At 37.1% G+C, this 21,775-nt stretch overlaps 1 protein-coding gene across 1 annotated transcript in view; it reads right to left on the bottom strand.

Annotated features, from left to right (window-relative positions):
- Window positions 1–801: 801 nt before the first annotated feature.
- The window catches only part of adgrl1a (adhesion G protein-coupled receptor L1a), a 100,273-nt gene continuing 79,299 nt past the window's right edge, over window positions 802–21,775 (bottom strand). Inside the window, exons 18-25 of the mRNA XM_016463130.1 lie at window positions 16,587–16,653; window positions 15,855–15,946; window positions 15,583–15,751; window positions 13,844–13,999; window positions 13,661–13,757; window positions 4,749–4,871; window positions 2,281–2,298; window positions 802–1,971 (exon numbers count right to left, since the gene is read on the bottom strand). Of these exons, the coding sequence (XP_016318616.1) occupies window positions 1,085–1,971; window positions 2,281–2,298; window positions 4,749–4,871; window positions 13,661–13,757; window positions 13,844–13,999; window positions 15,583–15,751; window positions 15,855–15,946; window positions 16,587–16,653 (1,609 nt within the window). The 3' untranslated portion in view covers window positions 802–1,084. The remainder of the gene's footprint in view (window positions 1,972–2,280; window positions 2,299–4,748; window positions 4,872–13,660; window positions 13,758–13,843; window positions 14,000–15,582; window positions 15,752–15,854; window positions 15,947–16,586; window positions 16,654–21,775) is intronic.

Here is a 21,775-nt window from a genome sequence, read left to right as displayed (position 1 = left end):
TAAGACTTGCTTTCGCTTTCGTGTGGTTCTTATGTACAGAGGTCAGACTCAAAGAATGTCTGGAGCGGTAGCAAAAAAATTATTCTAGCCACAATAACACAGGTGATACAGCACGTCCACCTACAACATCCATCAGTGATTCGGAGACCAGGTTCAGTCCTTAATCCATCCCCCATCTGTGGATCTGAGATGAAACACTACAGAGTTTCAATCACGAGAGGTCCCATGGCCGAGAGGCTTCAAACGACCCAGGTGACGATGGGTTGTGTCCTAACGTACACCCCGTTCCCAGCCTCTGTGGTTGTTCTATACAGAAGAGTCAGTTCAGAGAGAGAAATAAAGGCAACTCCACTGACGCAGCTTCCCGCTACCTGTGTCTGAACAATAGTCCTTGCTTTCCTTTTTCACGAGCATATGTTCACACTCTTGATGTTCAGTAACAAGCACTTCTGTGAGTGTGTGTGTGTGCGTGTGTAGATTCCAGTTTGTGTCCTGGCTCAAAAACAGTTATTTTTGGCAACACTGAAGAGCTTTCAGAGAGATTTTTGTCACTTGCAGTATAATGGCATACCCCCATTTCCTCATATAACAGCTCTCATCAAATAATGATGGAGAAAGACAGAGAAAGGAAAGTGAAGGTAAGGAGTTACGCAAAAGCAACATTTTAAAGATATGACTTGAAATAAAACACAGAAATAGAAGCCCAGTGTGATGTTTGATGATATTTTTGGAGCAGAGAGAGCTGAAGGCAGAGACACCCATTGAGAGAAGGCAGGTAGTTGGACTCGCTGTTTCTCTATGTGTGTGTGTGTGTGTGTGTGTGTGAGGATGGAGGAGAAAATGATGCTGATGAGAGGGCAGAGTGGTTACACAGCACTTCAGAGAGCCTGCTGCCATGGAGACAAACCTCTCTGTCGCTCTCCCTGTTTAGGCTTTCCTTACCTCTTACTTCAAAACAAATGAAAGAGCAAAAAGGCAACCAGACATAAGGAGGGCGTCAGAGACAGGAGAGGAGTCCATCATCGCCATCGGCACTTTGCATCAGACCCTGTGGCGCTCTGTCTCCTCCACCTCTTCCTCGTAGTCACAGGCTTGTGACCAGCTGCATCTGTCCATCTCCCTCACTGTGAGGGGGCTCAGGGGCGGGGTGGGCTTCAGTGCTTGGTCTCCTAGGTGGAGCCTGGTAGAAGGTCTGCATGGGGGCTCCGCGGGAGCCTATGGCAGGCCGACCCGAGCTGTAGTACAGCTCCTCCGGAGGCTGGGCTGAGCGCGGAACCACCTCTAGCGGCTCTGGGCTGCTGTCGGGGTAGGGTGAATCTTGCAGGTTGGTGATGCTGGTGAAGAGGGAGTCCCGCGCAGGTGAATCGGGGGCTCCGTTGTGGCCCTGGCCTGCTGCACTTTGACCGCTGTGGCCCAAACTCTCGGTCAAGTCGGCTGTGTAGCTTTCGGACTCCTCTGGGTCACTCTGGTAGAGCACGGACTGGGCACGCTGCAGCAGCAGGGGCTCCTCCAGAGCCTTGTACAGCAGTTCCACGTCTTGCGGCGTGCGCTGTCGTGCTTCTCTCGAACGAAAGTCTTCGTCGTTCTCCATGCCTATCACCGGCTCTGCCCCGCCTTCGCCCCGCCCCATTCCCATGTGCCCATGTCCTCTGACCAGGCTACCACATGTTCTGTCACCGCCCCCAGCCCCTCCACTGCCTCGGAGATTATTGTGCACAAGTTCAGATATGATCATCTTCTCGAACGCTGCTGCATCCGAGAGGTTTCTCCGTATGCCACCGAGAGTTTCTGAACTGCGGGGATTGAGTAGGGGAGGGGGGCTATCTCCACCTCCACCTCCCAGGAAGTCACAGCTGCCCCCGGGAGCTCCCGAACCCCCGACACTACGCAGAGAATAGCTGTTGTTGAAGTTCCCATTCAGAGGTAGCGTCTCCATGCCTCCATGATCTCGGTTCTTAGACAGTGTGCTCTCTGTTGAGAGAGCAATTGAGAGGTGGTAAGCAAATGAAAAAGGAGGAGGGATAAGTGAGCACTTCATTACCTATTTTAATCAAGATGGAAATTCACAGCAACAGAATCCAGGATTAAATCAATAATGGGGAACACAACTTCCATCACAAGATTAATAGGCTTATGGACAGAGGCAAGTTATTACCAGGGACGTAAATTATGTACATAGAAGCAAGGCTTCACTGCACATGTGAAGAGGTTATCATTCTGCAAAATTAGCCTATAAAACACTGAAAATAGCCATAAGCCTGAAAGTGAAAAGAGTCTTACTTGGGTCACGGAAAGTTCCTGTGGATCCAAGGTGAGGCAATGTAAGGGCAAAGCGAGACAAAAGAAAGACAACAAAAGTGATCAATGATTTGTTTCTGACTTGGGCTTTACATGAAACTGTCTTCTTTTTCTTGAATGTTGGCATAAACAAATGTCACACTTAAGAACTCTATTGATGAAATAATGTAGTAGCTATAAAGAGACAACAATGGACATCAATCGTCTCATTCACAATAACACACTGATTTCAAAATGGAGTTAGTTATTCTATCAGCTATAATCAAAAGTAGTAAACTACAGTGAATTACTTAAAGTGACAGTTCACCCAAAATGACAATTCTATTATCATTTACTCACCCTCATGTTGTTCCAAACCGGTCTGTCTACATTTAAAACAAAAAGTGACTTTCGTTGTATTTATAAACAAAACAAAACAGTTTAAACATTCCCCCAAAATATCTTATTTTGTGTTTCATATAAGAAATAAAGTCATGCATGGTTTGGAACAACATGAGAGTTGAGTGAGTTTACTTTTTTTGAGTGCATATTTCTATAAATAAAATCAAATTAACTATCCAATTAAATAATTTAGAATTTTATCACCGTCTTATTTTGCTGTGGATTTAAATTAATATCTTAATATCTCAATTTGTATACATTTATATTAAATACAACAACAATTTTTTTTGTTTAGAACATTTCTTTAGAATCTACACATATTTATTTAGACTTGACTAGAATGCTACATGCGAGAGAGACAGAGAGAGAGGGCAATTTATGTGAGTGAGTTTTTACCATTCCCTCAGCTTTCCCTCAGAGATTTACATTAAAAACAGTGATGTAGTGTTTGGTCACGCCACACCTCTACTCGCTAGATAAAGTATGAAAACAGTGGTACTACAGTCGTTTAGTTTTGGGGCAGTGTCTGATTCTGTGGACTGAGGATCAGTATCTCACCCTTTTAGTCTTGGGAGTTGGGATCTTAGGAACAGCCCCTCATTCTTTGGTTTGGGGAGTTTAGAAATGGAGCTTTATTGTTTGGTTTTGGCATGATCCTTATTCGGCGAGATGTTATTCACACTTCATCCTCATAAATTCAAGATCATGTTTATTTCACACGCCAGAGATGTTGTGATATTCTTTTAACTCGTCGGCGTGCATTGAACGCAGGAGATGCGTGTGGTGGCACACACCAAGGCATGCGTGGGTTTAAATATTAATGCCCGGTATGATTTTAATCAACGCTCCTCTGTGCAGAGAGAGAGAGAGTAATTAGACATTCTAATGAGGCCCTCCTCCTACTTCCTCTCCATAAGCATTCTAAAAATGTCCTCTCAGCCGAGCCGAGTGACGCACCGTCAGCCTGACACATTACACAGAGAGGGAACGTTTAAAATATTCAACAGAGACGCTGTCTTAAATTTCACCCCACTGACATGGGAACCGCAGCTATCTTTCTCTCTCACTGCCTTTCAATCGGCACACGAAGGCGAACGGTACGGCGAGAGAGCGAAGCCTGGGCAGTATGTGTGTGCGGCACGGACACAGCCATGCCGATACTCAGTGTCGAATCTCAAGGGAACGCTCTCCTTTCTCGCTCCGCTGTCAGTCACTCAACTTCAGCCCTAGCTTTAATCGATGCTCTGGTCTGTCTTTCCAGCAGGAGGGATTAAAACGCTGGCCAGATGGTCAGTCTCTGTCCACCCCTCTGAATCACACTGACAGACCGACAGGGTGTAAACTCACACGCTGAGGGAGACGCACAGATCTACACACACACAGCATATGCACAAGAGTGCACAGATCACAGCACATGAATACCATCGGTGACACTCACACACACTGTGGCAACTGCATATACAATAATGATAATAATAAATAAAAAAATACAGAGGATTTTTTTTTATTGCTCAGAGGACATTCATAGCTAAAAAGTTAAATTAAGAAGTTACGTTTCTGAACTCAAATGTGTATGTATGTGAGTGTGTGTATACACGCACACAAACACATATTAAATGGATCAAAAATGAAAGTAAAGACATTTTCAGCATGTTAATAAAGATTTCAATTTCAAAGAAATGCTTTTGTTTTGAACTTTCTATTCTTCAAAGAATCCTGAAAAAAAAAATCACAGTTTCCACACATATATTAAGCAGCACAACTGTTTTCAACATTGATAATAATACGAAATGTTTACTGAGTAGCAAATCAGCATATCAGAATCTTTGTTTCTCCTAAGAGGATTTAGGAGAAACATCCAAGGCAAGTTAGTATGTTCAACATAAAAGGAACTACGAAATAGCTACCTTTGATCAATTAAATACAACTTTAGGTGGCATTTTGGCAAATTTGAGCACTGTTTGAGAATTAAACAGTTCTGAAACTCTACATGATAAATAACTAAGATACTAAAGTGAAATCATTTGTGATTTTCTTTCCAATGCAAACTAAAGTCGACCCACACTAACCAGTAGAGTTGAAGACTCCAGGCGAGGGCGGGGTAAACGTCTCAGCCAGCAGTGTGTTATAAGGAGAGGTTCCTGTACGGGTTTGCAGCACGGGGTTCGTCAGAAGATGGTTCCCCAGTGTACCTAAAAAGGAAAAGAAGAAAATTCTTCACATTATAAAGTCATACCATTTTTATAAAATCCTACTTTATAAACGTTATTTAAGCAGCAAGGCACTGAAGGCCATACTACAGGTATGTTAGACCAACAGAGTCTTTTGGCAAATGTTTACATTTGTAGCTAATTTGTATAGATAAGTATATGTGGTCACACTTTAGTTTTGGGACCAATTCTCACTATTAACTAACTCTTAACTATGACTTTTGCCTCAATAAACTCCTAATTTGCTGCTTAATAATAGTTATAGTAAGGTAGTTGTTAAGTTTATGTATGGAGTAGAAGTAAAAGATCTAAAATACGGTCAGGCACTTGCAGAGGGGGGTGCTTTGGGGGCTCAAGCCCCTGCCCGTTTTCCAAAATTAACCAAAAGTGCCCCTCTCTGTTATGCTTAGGAGAGGGGTTAGGGGTGGACCCTATATTACTTGTTTTCTAAAAATCATAATGTTAGTTTTTCACAAAATTTTTGTTCAGAAAAGTGGCATACTTCTGCTAGTCACTGACATCTAAAGTAAGATTAATAGTCTGATGTATAGTGGTATAAAGAGCTGTTTCACATCAAACCTGTTAATATATTGTGCATTTTACCGTGGCTGAAACGTTACAGACAATGAACATTCAGGATGCAGGAACTATCTGTTTTAAAGGAATAATACACATTATGAACATGGAATGGCTATTTGCACTTCACAATAAGGCTAAGCAGAATCCACAGTGTGTTCATTGTGTTTGACAATTCACAAAAAAAAAAAAAATCCCTAATGTCGCTGTGTGATGCCGTAATGGCTGATTTGATGAAGTGTTTATTTGCAGTGAAGCCGAAATGTATTTGAAGAGTAGTCGTGGAGCATAATTCCATGCCTCACTGTCAGATGGAGTCATTGGGAGGGAAATGGTAATATTTGCCATTATGTAGTTTCACAGAGCAGCCACTGAAATGTGGGTTCATTTCCCAGTGAAATGTGAACGCTTGCAGTAGACAAATGTGACTCAGAGAAATGGAACATTCAGTATGGGCCATAATGCAGATGCAGAGCTGCAGCCCGGGGCTTTCAGACAGAAATGCCATGAAATTAAAAAGAGGCCAGTATGACATCGAGTGGACTGAGGCAAAGTGCAACCTTGCGCTCTCGCGCTATCATCTATCAGAGAGGACCGCCTCAAGAATTAATTTTAGATGTGCGCTCGTCATTTTTACACACATACTACACACATTTCTTACCTCTTGCAGGAATGTTCCAGGTTTAATAAAAGTAAAGCTGTGCCACCAGCATTTGTGGCATAAAATTGATTATTACAGAAAAGAATTCCAGCTCATTCCTCATTAAAGTCTGACACAATGTAGTAAACACACTGTTAAGCACACAACAAGACTTAAACATGAAACTAGTGTGACCTATTCAATCTGTCAACATTGTTGTCATGACCATGTAATGCTGCTAAAGCCCCACAGTACCATTTAAGCTGCGTAAAAGATGAACTAAACATGATTTGACTTGAGAAAACCCGTTAACTTTTAATATGCGATACAAATTCCAGATCTGTCAAGCACTATTTTACATGGCACAAACTCTGCCCACAGAAATTATGTCAATAGCACATAACCAAATGTTCATCCATCTAGAAAAGTAGTCCCACCTGAAACAGAAAGATTTCACTGAATGGATAATTCAGTGCAATTGCTTCATAAGAATGATTCACCCAAAAATGAAAATGTACTGAATGTACTAACGCTTGAGACACAAGACGTAGATGAGTGTGTTTCTTCATTGGAACAGATTTGGAGAAATTTAGCATCGCATCACTTGCTCACCAATGGATCCTCTGCAGTAAATGGGTGTCGTCAGAACGAGAGTCCAAACAGCTGATAAAAACAGCACAGTAATCTACAAGTAATCCACACAACTCCAGTCCATCAGTTAATGTCTTGTGAGGCGAAATGCTGAGTGTTTGTACTCTGTAAAAAATAGTTATCAGAGTATGTAAAAAAAGAGATTATCAGAGTATGTTTTATAAGAAAATACAATTTCAGTCTTTCTACTTTAACATTCAGTACATTGTGTTTTCATCATTCAGTTCAATTTCTGAGCAAAAATAATTTCTACACAAATCCATCAAGGTGTTTTAACATTAAACTGTTGCTTTTTGGCTAAAATATGAGCCCATAATCCATAATAACACGTGTTCCAGTTTAAAAAGCCCATTCCTGTTGTCCTCTCACATCAAAATGCACCAACATGTTTGTTTAGAAATGTTTTGGACTGTTTTGGTTGTAAATGGTGAGAAAAAAAAATTCAGAGAACTTTTCACTTAAGAAATCAATATTACGGATAGAGGACTTGCTTTTTAGCCAGTAGCAACGGTTTGAAGTGAAAAACACCTTGATGAATTTGTTTTTTACAAACAACAATTTTCACTTCACAAGACATTAATCGATGGACTGGAGTGGTATGGATTATTGTGTTGTTTTTATCAGCTGTTTGTACTCTCATTCTGACGGCACCCATTCACTGCAGAGGATCCATTGGTGATTTTAAATTTCTCCAAATCTGTTCCGATGAGGAAAAAAATAGTCATTTTTCATTTTTGGGGAAAATTTCACGTCTTTAGATTTCTGCTGTTAAAACCCTTCAGATCGATGGTATCAATAATTTCTAAAAGAGTCAAAATTGTGTTCTGTGTTAATGAACATTATGCCAATCTCATCACTCACCACGCTCTCTCAGCTTTTGTAGGTGCAAAGACCTATTTCTTATATTAAACGTTACTCAAGGTCTGCACTCTAAAATTCTCTTTATTTAAACAGGAGATATATACAAATAACAGACGTTTCGGCTTGCTGCCTTCATCAGTGTGACAAGATCTCAGTAACTCGATGATTATATGAAGATCAACAATGACCCACAGGTGGTGGTAATTAGGTTTCCAAATTCACAGACTCCAGATCAGTTCCATCTAACAGCAACAAATTTCAACAAAAGCTTAAACAAAAATCAATGGTGACAATAAGGCAAAAACATGCCGTTCATACACATTGCTCCCAAAAAATAAAAAATATTAAAAATATATATTTTTTTACAATAAACATGAAAGATCAAAATCCTCATTTAAACCCAAAGGTGACATGGTCTTTAAATAAAACATCCAAGACGCCTCTCTTTGTAAGAGTCTTTTACTAATATCTCCACCCCGGCGAGGATTCATTATTTTCTCAATTCCTATACATTTCAGTTGTTCAATACTATGATTATATTCAATAAAGTGTCTGGCCACTGGAGAAGTAACATCACATTTACGAATTGCTGATTTATGTTCACTGATTCTAATTCTCAATGGCCTCGAAGTTTTTCCAACATACATCAATGTATTAATAACATCAAATCAAATGAACAGTGGTTCAGAATTCTTTTAAAGAATCAAATGATTCCATACAGCTTTCTTCAAAATCATCTGCATTGCTGGGATATAAAATTCTTGTTTTATCTCCTGCACTGAAAGTAAAAGTCTTTTAGAGTTTTAAACAAGATGAAACAAGAATTTTATATTCCAGCAATTTGATTGATTCTTTAAAAGAAAGACTTTTGCGACTGCATCAAAAAGAGACACGCTTTGAACTATACGCTAAAACTTTGAGTGAATATCATCAATGCGGATGCATTCCCAGAGGTCTTCAAATTGAAAAAGCTCCTACCATTGGCAAAGAAAATCCGGAGTTTTGTCAATGCTGGTGTGAAATTCTGAACCACTGTTTATTTGATTTGATGATATTAATCGTCGAACATACTTCCAAGGAACTTTCTTCTGTAAAAACCTCTATCCTGGAATGTGAAAATCTGCATACAACAAGGAGAAACTAGATGAACTACAATCGAACATCCAGGAACAACTGAAGAAATTCCGAGATGATCTGACCACTTTCAAACTCCGCAAATTTAGACGTGATACAATGGATTATAAGGACAACCAGATCTACAGATGGATGTCTGGAAACCTGGGAAAACATCATGCATTACGCTCACAGGATGAACCCTCAGACTCCAGTGAATCCAACCTTTCTTCTTCTACAACATCTTCTACCACTGTGAGGCCTTTTTTGGCAACTCCACATCGCTCCCAAAGAACACGCACCAGAAGAAGCGTCCAACTAGAAGAGGCTCGAGGGGAAAAAAGATGTGTGAGGTAAACCCTACTGAAAACAGAGACAGAGAAGATGACATGTCCAAATTCTCAGTAAAGGTTTATCTTTTGTTCCAACTCCAAGAACTGATCCTTTCTTAGTTAAGATTGAACTGTTTAAGTTTATGAGAAATTAAAAAGTTTTTTTGGTTGTAACAGTACTGGTACAACAGTCATTAATCAATTTAAGCCTAAAAGTACCTTTCCACCCCATATCTCCAATCCCTCTGTGAACACATTTTGTCGACTGGTAGAGAATGATATAGATAAAATGTTGATGGAAAAACCTAAGTTTGAGTTGAAGAATCTAAACAACGTTCAAAAAGAAGCTTTAGAGGATTTAAAAAAATGATAGAACAATTATAATCCAAAAAGCAGATAAAGGAGGAGCTATAGTTATACAAAATAAATATATCTCTAAAGTAAAAACATTGCTTGGTGATTCCTCATGTTATAAAAAAACTAATGTTTAACCCTACCATCGACTATAAATCCCAGATAGATAGGATGTTAAAAAGAGGTGTTGTAGAGAAATGGATAACAGAACAAGAATCCAAATGGTTAACAAATCATCATCCAGTTGTCCCAGTGCTTTATGCTTTACCCAAAATACACAAATCTATTGTAGATCCTCCTTATCGACCTATAGTATCTGGCACTGGCTCCCTCACTGAAAAATTGTCTATATTTATAGATTATTATTTACAACCATTAGTGAAACAACTGCCTTCTTATTTGAGAGATACAACAGATTTTTTAACTAAACTACAACTCTATTCCAATTTAGATGACCAAGATTGGTTAGTAACACTAGATGTAACATCTTTGTACACCTCAATTCCACACAAAGAAGGTTTAGAATATTTAGATAATTTTCTCAAAACCCTACAGAATCCAAGATTACCTTCACAGTATATCTTGGATTTGACCAAATTCATTTTAACCAACAATTATTTTTTGTTTGACAAAGAGTATTACCTCCAGACACAAGGTACCGCTATGGGCACACATCTAGCACCAAGTTATGCTAACCTGTTCATGGGTAAATTTGAATTGGATTTTATTTACAATAATAATCCTTTTGGAAGTTTCATTAGGCACTGGGCAAGATACATTGATGATTGTTTTCTCATTTGGAAAGGAAGTGAAGAGGATTTGTTTGAATTTGTACAGTTTTTGAATTCAAGACTAGGTTCTATTACATTTTCAGTTGAAAACAATTTATCATCAATTCGTTTTTTAGATGTGGTTATATCAAATATAAACAACAAGATCTCCACCACGGTGTTCCGTGAACCAACAGACAAAAATACATTATTGTCTGCGGATAGTCATCACCCACTGCCTCTGAAAAAAGGGTTACCATTAAGTCAACTCTATCGACTTAGACGTATTTGTGATTCAGAAGAGGAATTTGAGAAACAGTCAATCATTTTGAAGAATCGTTTTTGTTCAAGAGGTTATCCACAAACTTTCATTCAGCAGTTGAAAAAGTAAAAAAATCTGAGAGATTTCAGTTATTGAACTATCAAAAAAAACAACAGAAGGAACAATTTTCAGTAAATTATATTTATATTATAAATTATAATATTAAATCTATTGTAAATAAATATTGGTTCATTTTAGCTTCAGATCCTTCTTTAAAAGATGTTTTCAAACAACCTCCGATGTTTACTAACAAAATATCTTTAAATTTGGCAAATATGCTAGTTAAATCAGATGTTGTGCGTGATGACAAGAAAACATATATACAAGGTTGTTTTCCATGTCGAATTTGTATATCATGTTCTTCAATATTACAATGCAAAAGGTTTACATGTTTATTGATGAATGGTGTCTCCCCTGCCAGGTAAGTTAGATGTGTTTATATCAAAAATCAATAACAAGATCTCCACCACGGTGTTTCGTAAACCAACAGACAAAAACACATTATTGTCTGCTGATAGTCATTAACCACTGCCTCTGAAAAAAGGGTTACCATTAAGTCAACTCTATGGACTTAGACGTATTTGTGATTCAGAAGAGGAATTTGAGAAACAGTCAATAATTTTGAAGAATCGTTTTTGTTCAAGAGGTTATCCACAAACTTGGCTTCGTTCAGCAGTTGAAAAAGTAAAAAAATCTGAGAAAATTTCAGTTATTGAACTATCAAAAAACAACAACAGAAGAAACAATTTTCAGTAAATTATATTTCAACCTACACAAAAAATAGCCATCAGATTAAATCTATTGTAAATAAATATTGGATCATTTTAGCTTCAGATCCTTCTTTAAAAGACGTTTTCAAACAACCTCCGATGTTTACTTACAAAAGATCTTCAAATTTGGCAAATATGCTAGTTAGATCAGATTTAGTGCGTGATGACAAGAAGACATATATACAAGGTTGTTTTCCATGTCGAAATTGTACATCATGTTCTTCAATATTACAATGCAAAAAGTTTACATTTACTGACGAATAAAACATACTACATCAGATCTTGTATCACATGTTCTACTAATAATATAATATACTTACTTCAGTGTCCATGTCCATTGATGCATGTTGGAAAAACTTTGAGGCCATTGAGAATTAGAATCAGTGAACATAAATTTGGCCAAGCATTCAAATAATGCATCTCATAATCTTTTACTGCAGTTATATCTGATCAAATGCGCATTATTATTCTTTAGCTTGGGTTAAACAAATAAATTTTGCTTGGTTGGAACAGCAGCTACGCTAATTATGTCTCTATTTGTTTCTCTGTTTCTGCCACGGGATTGACATCCCGTGGTAACTAGGATTTACACAAGCTTCAGTCTGGATCCAGAACAGCTGAGAAGAGATGATGCCAACCCCTCAGAGGACCTCAGATGATGCCAACCATGAAACAACATACAGAACCACCAAATTTAGCTTACGTTTGATTGCATCATATAATAATTGCTGTTAATAGTGTTCATCGTCTGTTTGATTACGTCTTTAATTGATTTTTCCGTACATTTCTGCCATATGTACATTAACTGACAGTCACCACTGATAAGCTACTACTAAATATTGTAGAAACCTAATTTGCTGTAAAGTTGCTTTGCAACGATTTGTATCGTGAAAAGCGCTATACAAATAAACTTGAATTGAATTGAAATGAATTGAACTGATCTGGAGTCTGTGAATTTGGAAACCTAATTACCACCACTTGTGGGTCATTGTTGGTCTTCATATAATCATCGAGTTACTGAGATCTTGTCACACTCATGAAGGCAGCAAGCCGAAACGTCTGTTATTTGTATTTATCTCCTGTTTAAATAAAGAGAATTTTAGAGTGCAGACCTTGAGTAATGATGAACATTATGCCACAAATGCTGTCGATAGAGATTCACTTGTACTGAACCTTTGAACATGCCTTTAATTCCTGTAAATATCTCACTGAAGTGTCTTGTGAGTGTCTTTTGACTCACTTGAGTGTCACTCTTGTAACATCCAAAAAACGTTTTCTCACGTGGCACAAAACCCTGCCGTTTCCTCTCCCCGGAATCCATTCTTCTCTTTTTTTGCTACTATATGGTTTAGATCTGCCTTTCTGTCTCGTACTTTTTCTCTCTCTCGCCTTGATTAAAGTCCCTGGAAAGCAACAATCGGCGCACTGCAGTGAGGACGCTACTGTCATTCTCCTCAATTAGAGTAATTACCCCCCGTTCATTCGGCGGCTAATCACTTCATTAAAAACAAAATGGATAGAATTAGCATAAAGAGTGGCAGTTGATTTAGCTGCGGCTTCTCTGTCGTCGCCCCCCACCCCCCCTCTCCTCCCGCAAACATTGATCCCTGGGATGATCAGAACGGTGGTGACGCCACACTCAGGATCTGGTGATGGAAACAGCCTGCCTCTCGCATTCTTTCTTTATTAACTATCACTTAGTCTCCCTTTACAGTCCAACATTTAAGTGCTGAACGTATTTAAAAAGGCCAGATCATGACAAAAATCAAATATCTGTTTGAGAGTTCACTGTATTATGAACACAAGCCTTTTTGAACTCAAAAATGAATTTATTAAAACTAATCTGCAAAAATCAAGGTCTTATAAAACAGTTATTAATATAACTAAATACTAATAACTAAAACTAAAAATGATTAAAAATACTTTTTTTGTTAGCTGAAGTAAAGTTGAAAAAAACTTAGAATTCGGCATTTCAAGTAGATAGGAGTTAGTCATGGATGACTGAAATAGCTGCATAGTGTGGAGGAAATTTTATTTTCATCTCAATTATTATTATCATTATCGGTATTATTTGCTTCACTGTACTAAAGAGTGTTCTTTAGACTGTCTCTGAGTGCTACAGTTTGCTTCAATTTGCTTGAGTTTTTTAATAAGCTGAGAGATAACAGGAAATCTATTTAATGTGTGTGTGTGTGTGTGTGTGTGTACAAGACAAGTGTGAAAATAGAAAATTGCCATGACAATAGAAATGTAGCAAATATGGCTGCTGAGTGAACTGAAGGGACTTTAGTGAAAAAAAATGGCCATTTAAGCACAGACACATAGGTACAGATGGACTCTGGTGCATGCTGGGAAAGTTTTAAGGCAGAAGGATGGTCTCACCACGGTTCAGAGTGGGAGTGCTGTTGATGTCTCCAGCCATGAAGGATGACTCTGTCTGCTTTCGCACCGTGTCGTTCCACATACGACGAATTCGACTCTGAAACAGGTGAGCGAGGTGAATTGGTATATGGAACAGAACAGCAGTTTATAAATAGCAATGCTGTCAGTGTGCATGCGTGTCACCTGTCTGTGTACCGCTGCATGACGTGCCTGGCTGCCGGTGTAGTAGCGGTTGTTGGCACGAAGGGCAGAATTCTTCAGCGATCCATGAGAGCTCGTAGTGGAGGTGCGACTGCAGCAGTAAGAATGACGCAGGCACTTGCTGTACTCCTTATGCACCTAAAACACATTTGCACTTAAGCACTTACTGTAGGTAAAGCAACTAATCTACATGCAAACATAATATGTAATGTTTTCAGACACATAACTGCATATTAATTGCAATTAAATAAAAATGCATTATAGTTTAAATCTATAGTAAATGCATTAGCTTAACTTTAAAATGCTTTCGACCCACTTAGTAGGACTTAAGTACATCTTTAAATGTAATTTTAAAATTACTTACATTATCTTTGAAATATGAAGTGTACTGCTGAATTTACTGACAAGCATTTATGGTAGTCAAAAAATACTTTGTCATGTATTCGTAATTACACGTTTATAATGATGAAGTTGCAATTTTAAATATTTTAATGCAATTTTAAGTACATTTAAAATATATAAACTTTAAATGTAATATAAATTCTAATCAAGTACTTTATACATGCTTTAGTTTGTTAGTCAACACATCAAAATAAGTGTACTTCTTTAAAGCATGGGAAAAGATTAAAAATAAAAAAGTTTTTCAATGTACTTTAATGCAAAATGTTTAATTTGAACTTAGTGAAAAATGTGAATTTTTTAAAAGTGTACTCAAGTATGTTTACAAACATAGTCATGAAAGTGTCTCTTTAAGTACTGTACACTTAAGTGGCCTTTTAATTCATTAATATTATATTATCTGCAAGTACAGTTTTTTTTTTATTTGAAGTACACTACAATTGCATTCAATAAAATGAAGCACATTACTTTTTCACAAGGAGTGTAATTTCCATACTTCTGTCACTAACATTTTTAGTATTTTTCAGTATTGTTACAGCAAATACTGTATATTTTACAGTAACAAGCTATTTTTTCCCCAACACATAATAGTAAAATTTGACAAAAGTCCTGTCCTGCCTTTTTTGTCTGATTCGATAAGCGATATACGTCACAATAGGAAAGAAAAGCTGGTTGCAAATACTGGTTCAAACATTTGCAGTATTATTATTTGTATTTTGTATAAATGTATTTGTTTAATGCTGTCAGCATAAGCATTGTGTCTTACGGTGTCAGATAAAAAAAAGCTCTAATGGTACAAATTAATTATATTATTTTTTAACATATACATTTAATAACGTAGTACCTTCTTGTAAAGTCTCAATGCATTTAACTACTTTTTGTTAATAGCTCAGATAGCTTGACTGCTGTTTCACTACTTTATACAGTAAGTAGCTTGGTAAACTAGAGTTTCAAAACTGCTTCCTCAACACAGGCCTCAACCAATGGCGTGTGTTTGGGGGCAGGGCTTTATTTGGCCGAACAATGGAATATGGAGTGCTTGAAAACCTGTTTGAAAACAATCAGTATTTTTCTTTTGGTGCAAGTAATTGTGCAGAAATGACATCCTTCACCTTTAAATAAAGCGAATTATAAAACTAATAATATCATGGTACAGATGAATCCTAACCCAAAGCTATTCCTAAAAGAGAATTTTTAACTTGCCTTAACTTGTGATGACACCAGTTTTTGTCTTTTTCCATATTTAGGTAACTTCTGAGGAAATTTTGCAGCAAATGTGTCTCCAAAGTATTATCTGGGTATTAAACATTAATGGCACTGACCTTTTTCTGTAGAGCACAATGGAAGATGAAGATGAACATGCCCTGGAAGGCATTAAAGGTGGTGAAAAGATATGCCATGATGACGGTGTTCTCATTGATGAAGAGGAGGCCGAAGGCCCAGGTCAGACCCAAGAGGAAGAGCAGTGCGATAGCCCCCAGAGCCCAGGACCTGAGGGAAAACATGCACACGTTCACAATACATAAACATACAACAAAAAAACGTCATAGATGATGTTACTACAATGCATATTTTTGCGGTGGAAGACTCTCACTTGATGTTGTCCAGGCGACTGGAGTCGGGTTTGAGGGCGGATGAGTTACGGACCATCTTGTGGAGTGTTATCATGAGGAACACCAGGTTTAACTAAAGGTCAAAGGTAAGAGAACAGAAAAATGTAACTTAAAGACTCTACGAAGACAAACAATTTCCATGTCATTGTGACACAAATTAAAGCCAATTAAAAAGGACAAGCCCTTTAGAAAATATCTACACAGGAAAGACAATTTAAAACACTGCTTTCTTCCTAACAATGAGCCTCATTCATAAAACACAAGCAGAATTTCTGTGTAAATTGTTCGTGAAATCATTCTAGCTTAAATTGCTGCAATTAAATTCAATGGGAATGGTGATATGAACATTTATACAGAAATGTACTCGGTTCGTGTTAGATGAGAGATCCAATGCAAGTAAGAAAAGAACTTTAGAAAGATCAAAAACTTTTTTTCTCACAAACTAATAAAAACAAAAACAGAGCTAAGGCATTAGTAAAATATATTGTAATTACGAAAATGTCAGCAAGTTCCCATATCTAAACCTAATCTAAGCTCCACACTCATATAAAGCATATTACAGACAAAACATAGTCGTCAGCAGCAACAGATCCATAGGTGAACAAAAGCGCTTTGTTTGAGATGACTAGCACAGCACTTTTCAGGGAGGAAAAAAAAGAACAAACTCTGTGAGCAAAGCAGAGAGAGCGCTGAAGGTTTGGAGAGAACAATACCATGATAATGAAGGACACGGGGCCGATAAAACTCCAGATGAAGTAGTTATCCACTCTCAACCAGCACCTACACACAAAACACACATGCGATGACTTTATCAGTAACATTTTACTGTTCAAAGAATGATCACTTACTTCATTACAGGCAAAATCGCATATGCATTTTATGAAGTAGCACAGTATTGATCATCGATTGCTTTGAAATAATTGCAAGATATCTTAAAATATTCTTACTATCGAGATGACAATATATTTTTTGGCATAAAAACAAGCTAATAAAAGAGCAATAAAAGTCTAGTTGAAGGTTAAGCTCAGTTTTTAATCATTAGTGCACTGAGCCAGCGTCTCATTTTCTGCACTGTAGTCAACATTCAAAAGTCTGCAGCTGTGCTATTTTTCCACAGTCGCACACACATAAACACAGACCAACACACACTTGTGTGGACACAAACACGAGGAGCAACACACACACACACATGCAGTAATCAGCTCAGTTAAAGGTGCTGTAAGCGATTTTTTAAACTTCCGCTAGACAATAAATTAGACCACACCTTCTCACCAAAATCCCGCCCCTCAAAGAAATGACAGTCAACCCAATGTTAGCAAAAACAAAGAAGTAAAATTAGGGTTCCCACACTTTTGACCAATGGATTTATATAACTTTTAACCATATATATATATGTGGAAACTATATATATATATATATATATATATATATATAGTATTATTTTAGGCATTTTAAAACAAAAGTAAAATACATAAATAAATACATACATACATATTTTTAAATGAATAAAAATAATTTTTAAATAAATAAATATTTTTTTTTATAAATAAATAAATAAAAGCAAAACAAAACATTTTAGAGTAAAAATAAAATCATTACAGAAATTCCAAATTTCCATAACTATTTAAGATTTTATTTATTAGATTATAAACTAGGTTTTAAAAATTAGATTATAAAAATAAGGTTTTCCATGACCGTGGAAACCCTACATAAGATTAGTTTTCCGTAATGTTAAAAATAGTGTGAGATGCAGCTTTGAGATGTGTTCTTGTAAAATGAATTATCACAGCAGGATCTATCAGATTTATGCGTGCTATTCCAAAAAAGAGTGCTTGCAACATCTTTAACTGGCTTCATTTATAATTCACATGATGACCTTGGTTAGGCCAGGATCACATGACAGCGACCAATGTCCAACTGAACTCCAAACTACATAATACCAGTGTACGTTTCCTAGTGAAAGATGATACTGTACTGTATGGAATTTAAACTCCCAGAGAGCCATTTTGCTGGAATCCATTTAAATGAAACAAATTGTTTAAAGAGGGGGTCGCGTCTGCTGCTCAGAAACCAACAGCCCTTGTATGGCCGAATGTAAATAGACACACGTACGCTTTCTTAGTCCCATAGCTGCGGTAATCAATGGCTGCTGAGATGCCCACCACAAGGGCGGGAAAGCAATAGCCGCACAGGTAGTAGTATTTCTTTCGGGAGTATTCGCTCTCAAAGACCTCCACCAGCATCAGATACAGCTGGATTCCCTCCAGACACATCCAGGAGAACGCAGCCAGGAAGAAGAAATGCAGCAGGCCCATATATATATATATATATATATATATATATATATAGTATTATTTTAGGCATTTTAAAACAAAAGTAAAATACATAAATAAATACATACATACATATTTTTAAATGAATAAAATTTTTTTTTAAATAAATAAATATTTTTTTAATAAATAAATAAATAAAAGCAAAACAAAACATTTTAGAGTAAAAATAAAATCATTACAGAAATTCCAAATTTCCATAACTATTTAAGATTTTATTTATTAGATTATAAACTAGGTTTTAAAAATTAGATTATAAAAATAAGGTTTTCCATGACCGTGGAAACCCTACATAAGATTAGTTTTCCGTAATGTTAAAAATAGTGTGAGATGCAGCTTTGAGATGTGTTCTTGTAAAATGAATTATCACAGCAGGATCTATCAGATTTATGCGTGCTATTCCAAAAAAGAGTGCTTGCAACATCTTTAACTGGCTTCATTTATAATTCACATGATGACCTTGGTTAGGCCAGGATCACATGACAGCGACCAATGTCCAACTGAACTCCAAACTACATAATACCAGTATACGTTTCCTAGTGAAAGATGATACTGTACTGTATGGAATTTAAACTCCCAGAGAGCCATTTTGCTGGAATCCATTTAAATGAAACAAATTGTTTAAAGAGGGGGTCGCGTCTGCTGCTCAGAAACCAACAGCCCTTGTATGGCCGAATGTAAATAGACACACGTACGCTTTCTTAGTCCCATAGCTGCGGTAATCAATGGCTGCTGAGATGCCCACCACAAGGGCGGGAAAGCAATAGCCGCACAGGTAGTAGTATTTCTTTCGGGAGTATTCGCTCTCAAAGACCTCCACCAGCATCAGATACAGCTGGATTCCCTCCAGACACATCCAGGAGAACGCAGCCAGGAAGAAGAAATGCAGCAGGCCCGCAAAAATGGGGCATGCAATCTGTATTTGGACAAAAAAGAGGGAAAAGGAGGTTAGTGAGAAAAATATCAGACAAAGTATAGTGCATAGTGACTATGAACATAAATGGAACAGTCCATCCAAAAATGATCATTTACTCCCCTTCATGTTTTTTCAAACCTGTATGACTTTCTTTCTTCTGTGGAACAGAAAATAACATATTTGGAAGAATGTAACTAAACAGGTTTGGTGACCATTGACTTCCACTGACCTTTAGCATAAAACTCTGTCCTCCAAAAAAACAAAAAAAATTCTCAGATGATAATCACATTTGAAAGTGTTTTATTTTGCTGGGCTGCAGTGTGAAGGAAAAGAAAATGTAGCTGGCACATAAAAGGCCTTCCAGCAGAAGTATCTGCCAATTGACTGGCTGAACGAATGCACAGGCGGCAAACAGTGATCCCACTATTGCAAGTGCACTCACCTAAAAACATCCACCTTTCAGCAAATCAGTGCGAACGTCACATAACATTATTAATATTCATGACTCAAGTCGTGCTTGGCACCGTTTGTGCACTGAGCCTGACGGGAAGTAAATTTCTTAAGAGAAAAGATGTGAACAACAGAAGAGAAGCTTTGACAATATATATATATATATATATATGTACATTCATAGTTGTCGCAGCTAAGTTTGAGGCTTAATAATACATTTGTTATGACTGTATATATTTTAGAGTGACTGACATTTCTGGAAAGTTTGGTTTTTAAGCTTTCAAATCATATCTTGTATAAATGTATCCACGGCAACTTGGCAACCATACTTGCAAAGAGAGGCTGATGAGAGATCCATAATGCATATCCACACTTTACATATTGTTTCTAGGCCCCTTCAAAGCGGAAGATACAGATCTGCTCATGGATTTATCATTTACTTGTTAAATGCCTCATTAAAAACTCTATCTACTAAAAATCTTGTAAAATGATTTTGATTCCCAGCATTCTAATGCAGCCTGAACTCTGGAAGATGCATTAAATCAGCCAAATAGATGACAGCACTGCTTTCAACAGGAGAATTTTGGTGTCAATAGACTGATGTGAAAGGCATCACAATTTGTATGATCAAGAAACGAATACGTCACAATATCCTAATCATTTTAAAATGTGTCCATGCTAATTTACATTTCAGAAGAGAGCTGTATGATATATTGATTACGCATTTAATCAGCTGCTCTTGAATCTGAAAACATAGAAGAGCTGACGCTTTAGGATATAATTTTCGATCTGAACTCAGCAACTTTAAATCGTTCACAGTTTTTAATGTTTTAATTGGTTGTTCTTGACCGTCAAATGAAAAACCAACAGGAGCACTGAAGATGTCAAACTCTGGATGAATCTTCTCGTTTTGACTGTCAGACTGTACGTCTGATATTAATGACAGCTGAGATCCCACAGTGTAACATGGCTTATTGCTGGGATGTTCATACAGTCTGACAATCAACAATTGTTGCTTTAAAACAATAACCTTAAAACTCATCTAGTTAATGTGGCTTGGTTCAAAGTCAAAATTACATCCCAAAGAATCAGCAGATAGAGAAGCAGCTGGTTAAATGCGCAGAAAATGCATAATCAACATATAATACAGCAGAGTTGCATAATGCTGCCTGGTGACAATTTTTTAGATAGTCAGAGTGGAAGTGTTTTCACAAGCTCCAAAAACGTTCAATCATGTGAATAACATGCTATAAAGGTAATGTTTGTATTTCTAAAATGAATTGTTTTATTTACAGTTTGGAGTCAATATGATTTTTTTTATGTTTTTGAAAGAAGTCTCTTATGCTCACGAAGGCTGCATTTATTAGATAAAAAATACAGTAAAAACAGTAGTATTGTAAACTATAATTACAAATTAAATGAACTGTTTTCTACTTCTAATATATATTAAAATGTAATTTATTACTGTGATGCAAAGCCGAATTTTCAGCATCATTACTCCAGTCTTCAGTGTCACATGATCCTTCAGAAATCATTCTAATATGCTGATTTGATGCTCAACAAACATTTCTCATCATTAGCAATGTTAAAAACAGCTGTGCTGCTTTTTCAGGATTTTCAGAATTCTTTGCTGCATAAAGCAAAAAAACGGCAGTCTTTAAATGACAGTCTTTACTGTCACATTTAATTAATTTTAATGGATCCTTGCTGAATAAAAGTATTCATTTCTTAAAAAAAAAATCTTTCTGACCCCAAACTTTTGAACAGTAGTGTATTTATTCTCTCATTTATATCAGAGAGCAAGAACATGGGGAATGAAACCCCAGTAAATTATGTCAGATTGTGATAGTCTGCTGCATCCTCCACAACCGAGCACTCAGATCAAGCACTCATCTGAACTGTGGCATGCAAATTAATGCAAATGACCTGCACTTAATGCATTTTGCATGCAATTCCTTCAGTTAATCGGATGCTTAAACAATGCAGACAGCATGTTCTATCAGTGGGTGCACATAAACACTACAATCAGCGGGTGTAATTAATGATTTTTGGCATAAAAGAAAAATCAATCATTTTGACCCATACAATGTTTTTTTGGCTATTGCTACAAATATACCGACTTAATATTTGTAGCAGCGACTTAAGACTGGTTTTGTGGTCCAGAGTCATGTCATATATACAGTGGTGTGAAAAAGTGTTGGCCCAC

The sequence above is a fragment of the Sinocyclocheilus anshuiensis genome, unplaced genomic scaffold (assembly GCF_001515605.1).
Source record: "Sinocyclocheilus anshuiensis isolate Anshui unplaced genomic scaffold, SAMN03320099.WGS_v1.1 scaffold476, whole genome shotgun sequence".
NCBI lineage: Eukaryota > Metazoa > Chordata > Actinopteri > Cypriniformes > Cyprinidae > Sinocyclocheilus > Sinocyclocheilus anshuiensis.
This window is presented reverse-complemented; position numbering and strand designations above follow the sequence as displayed.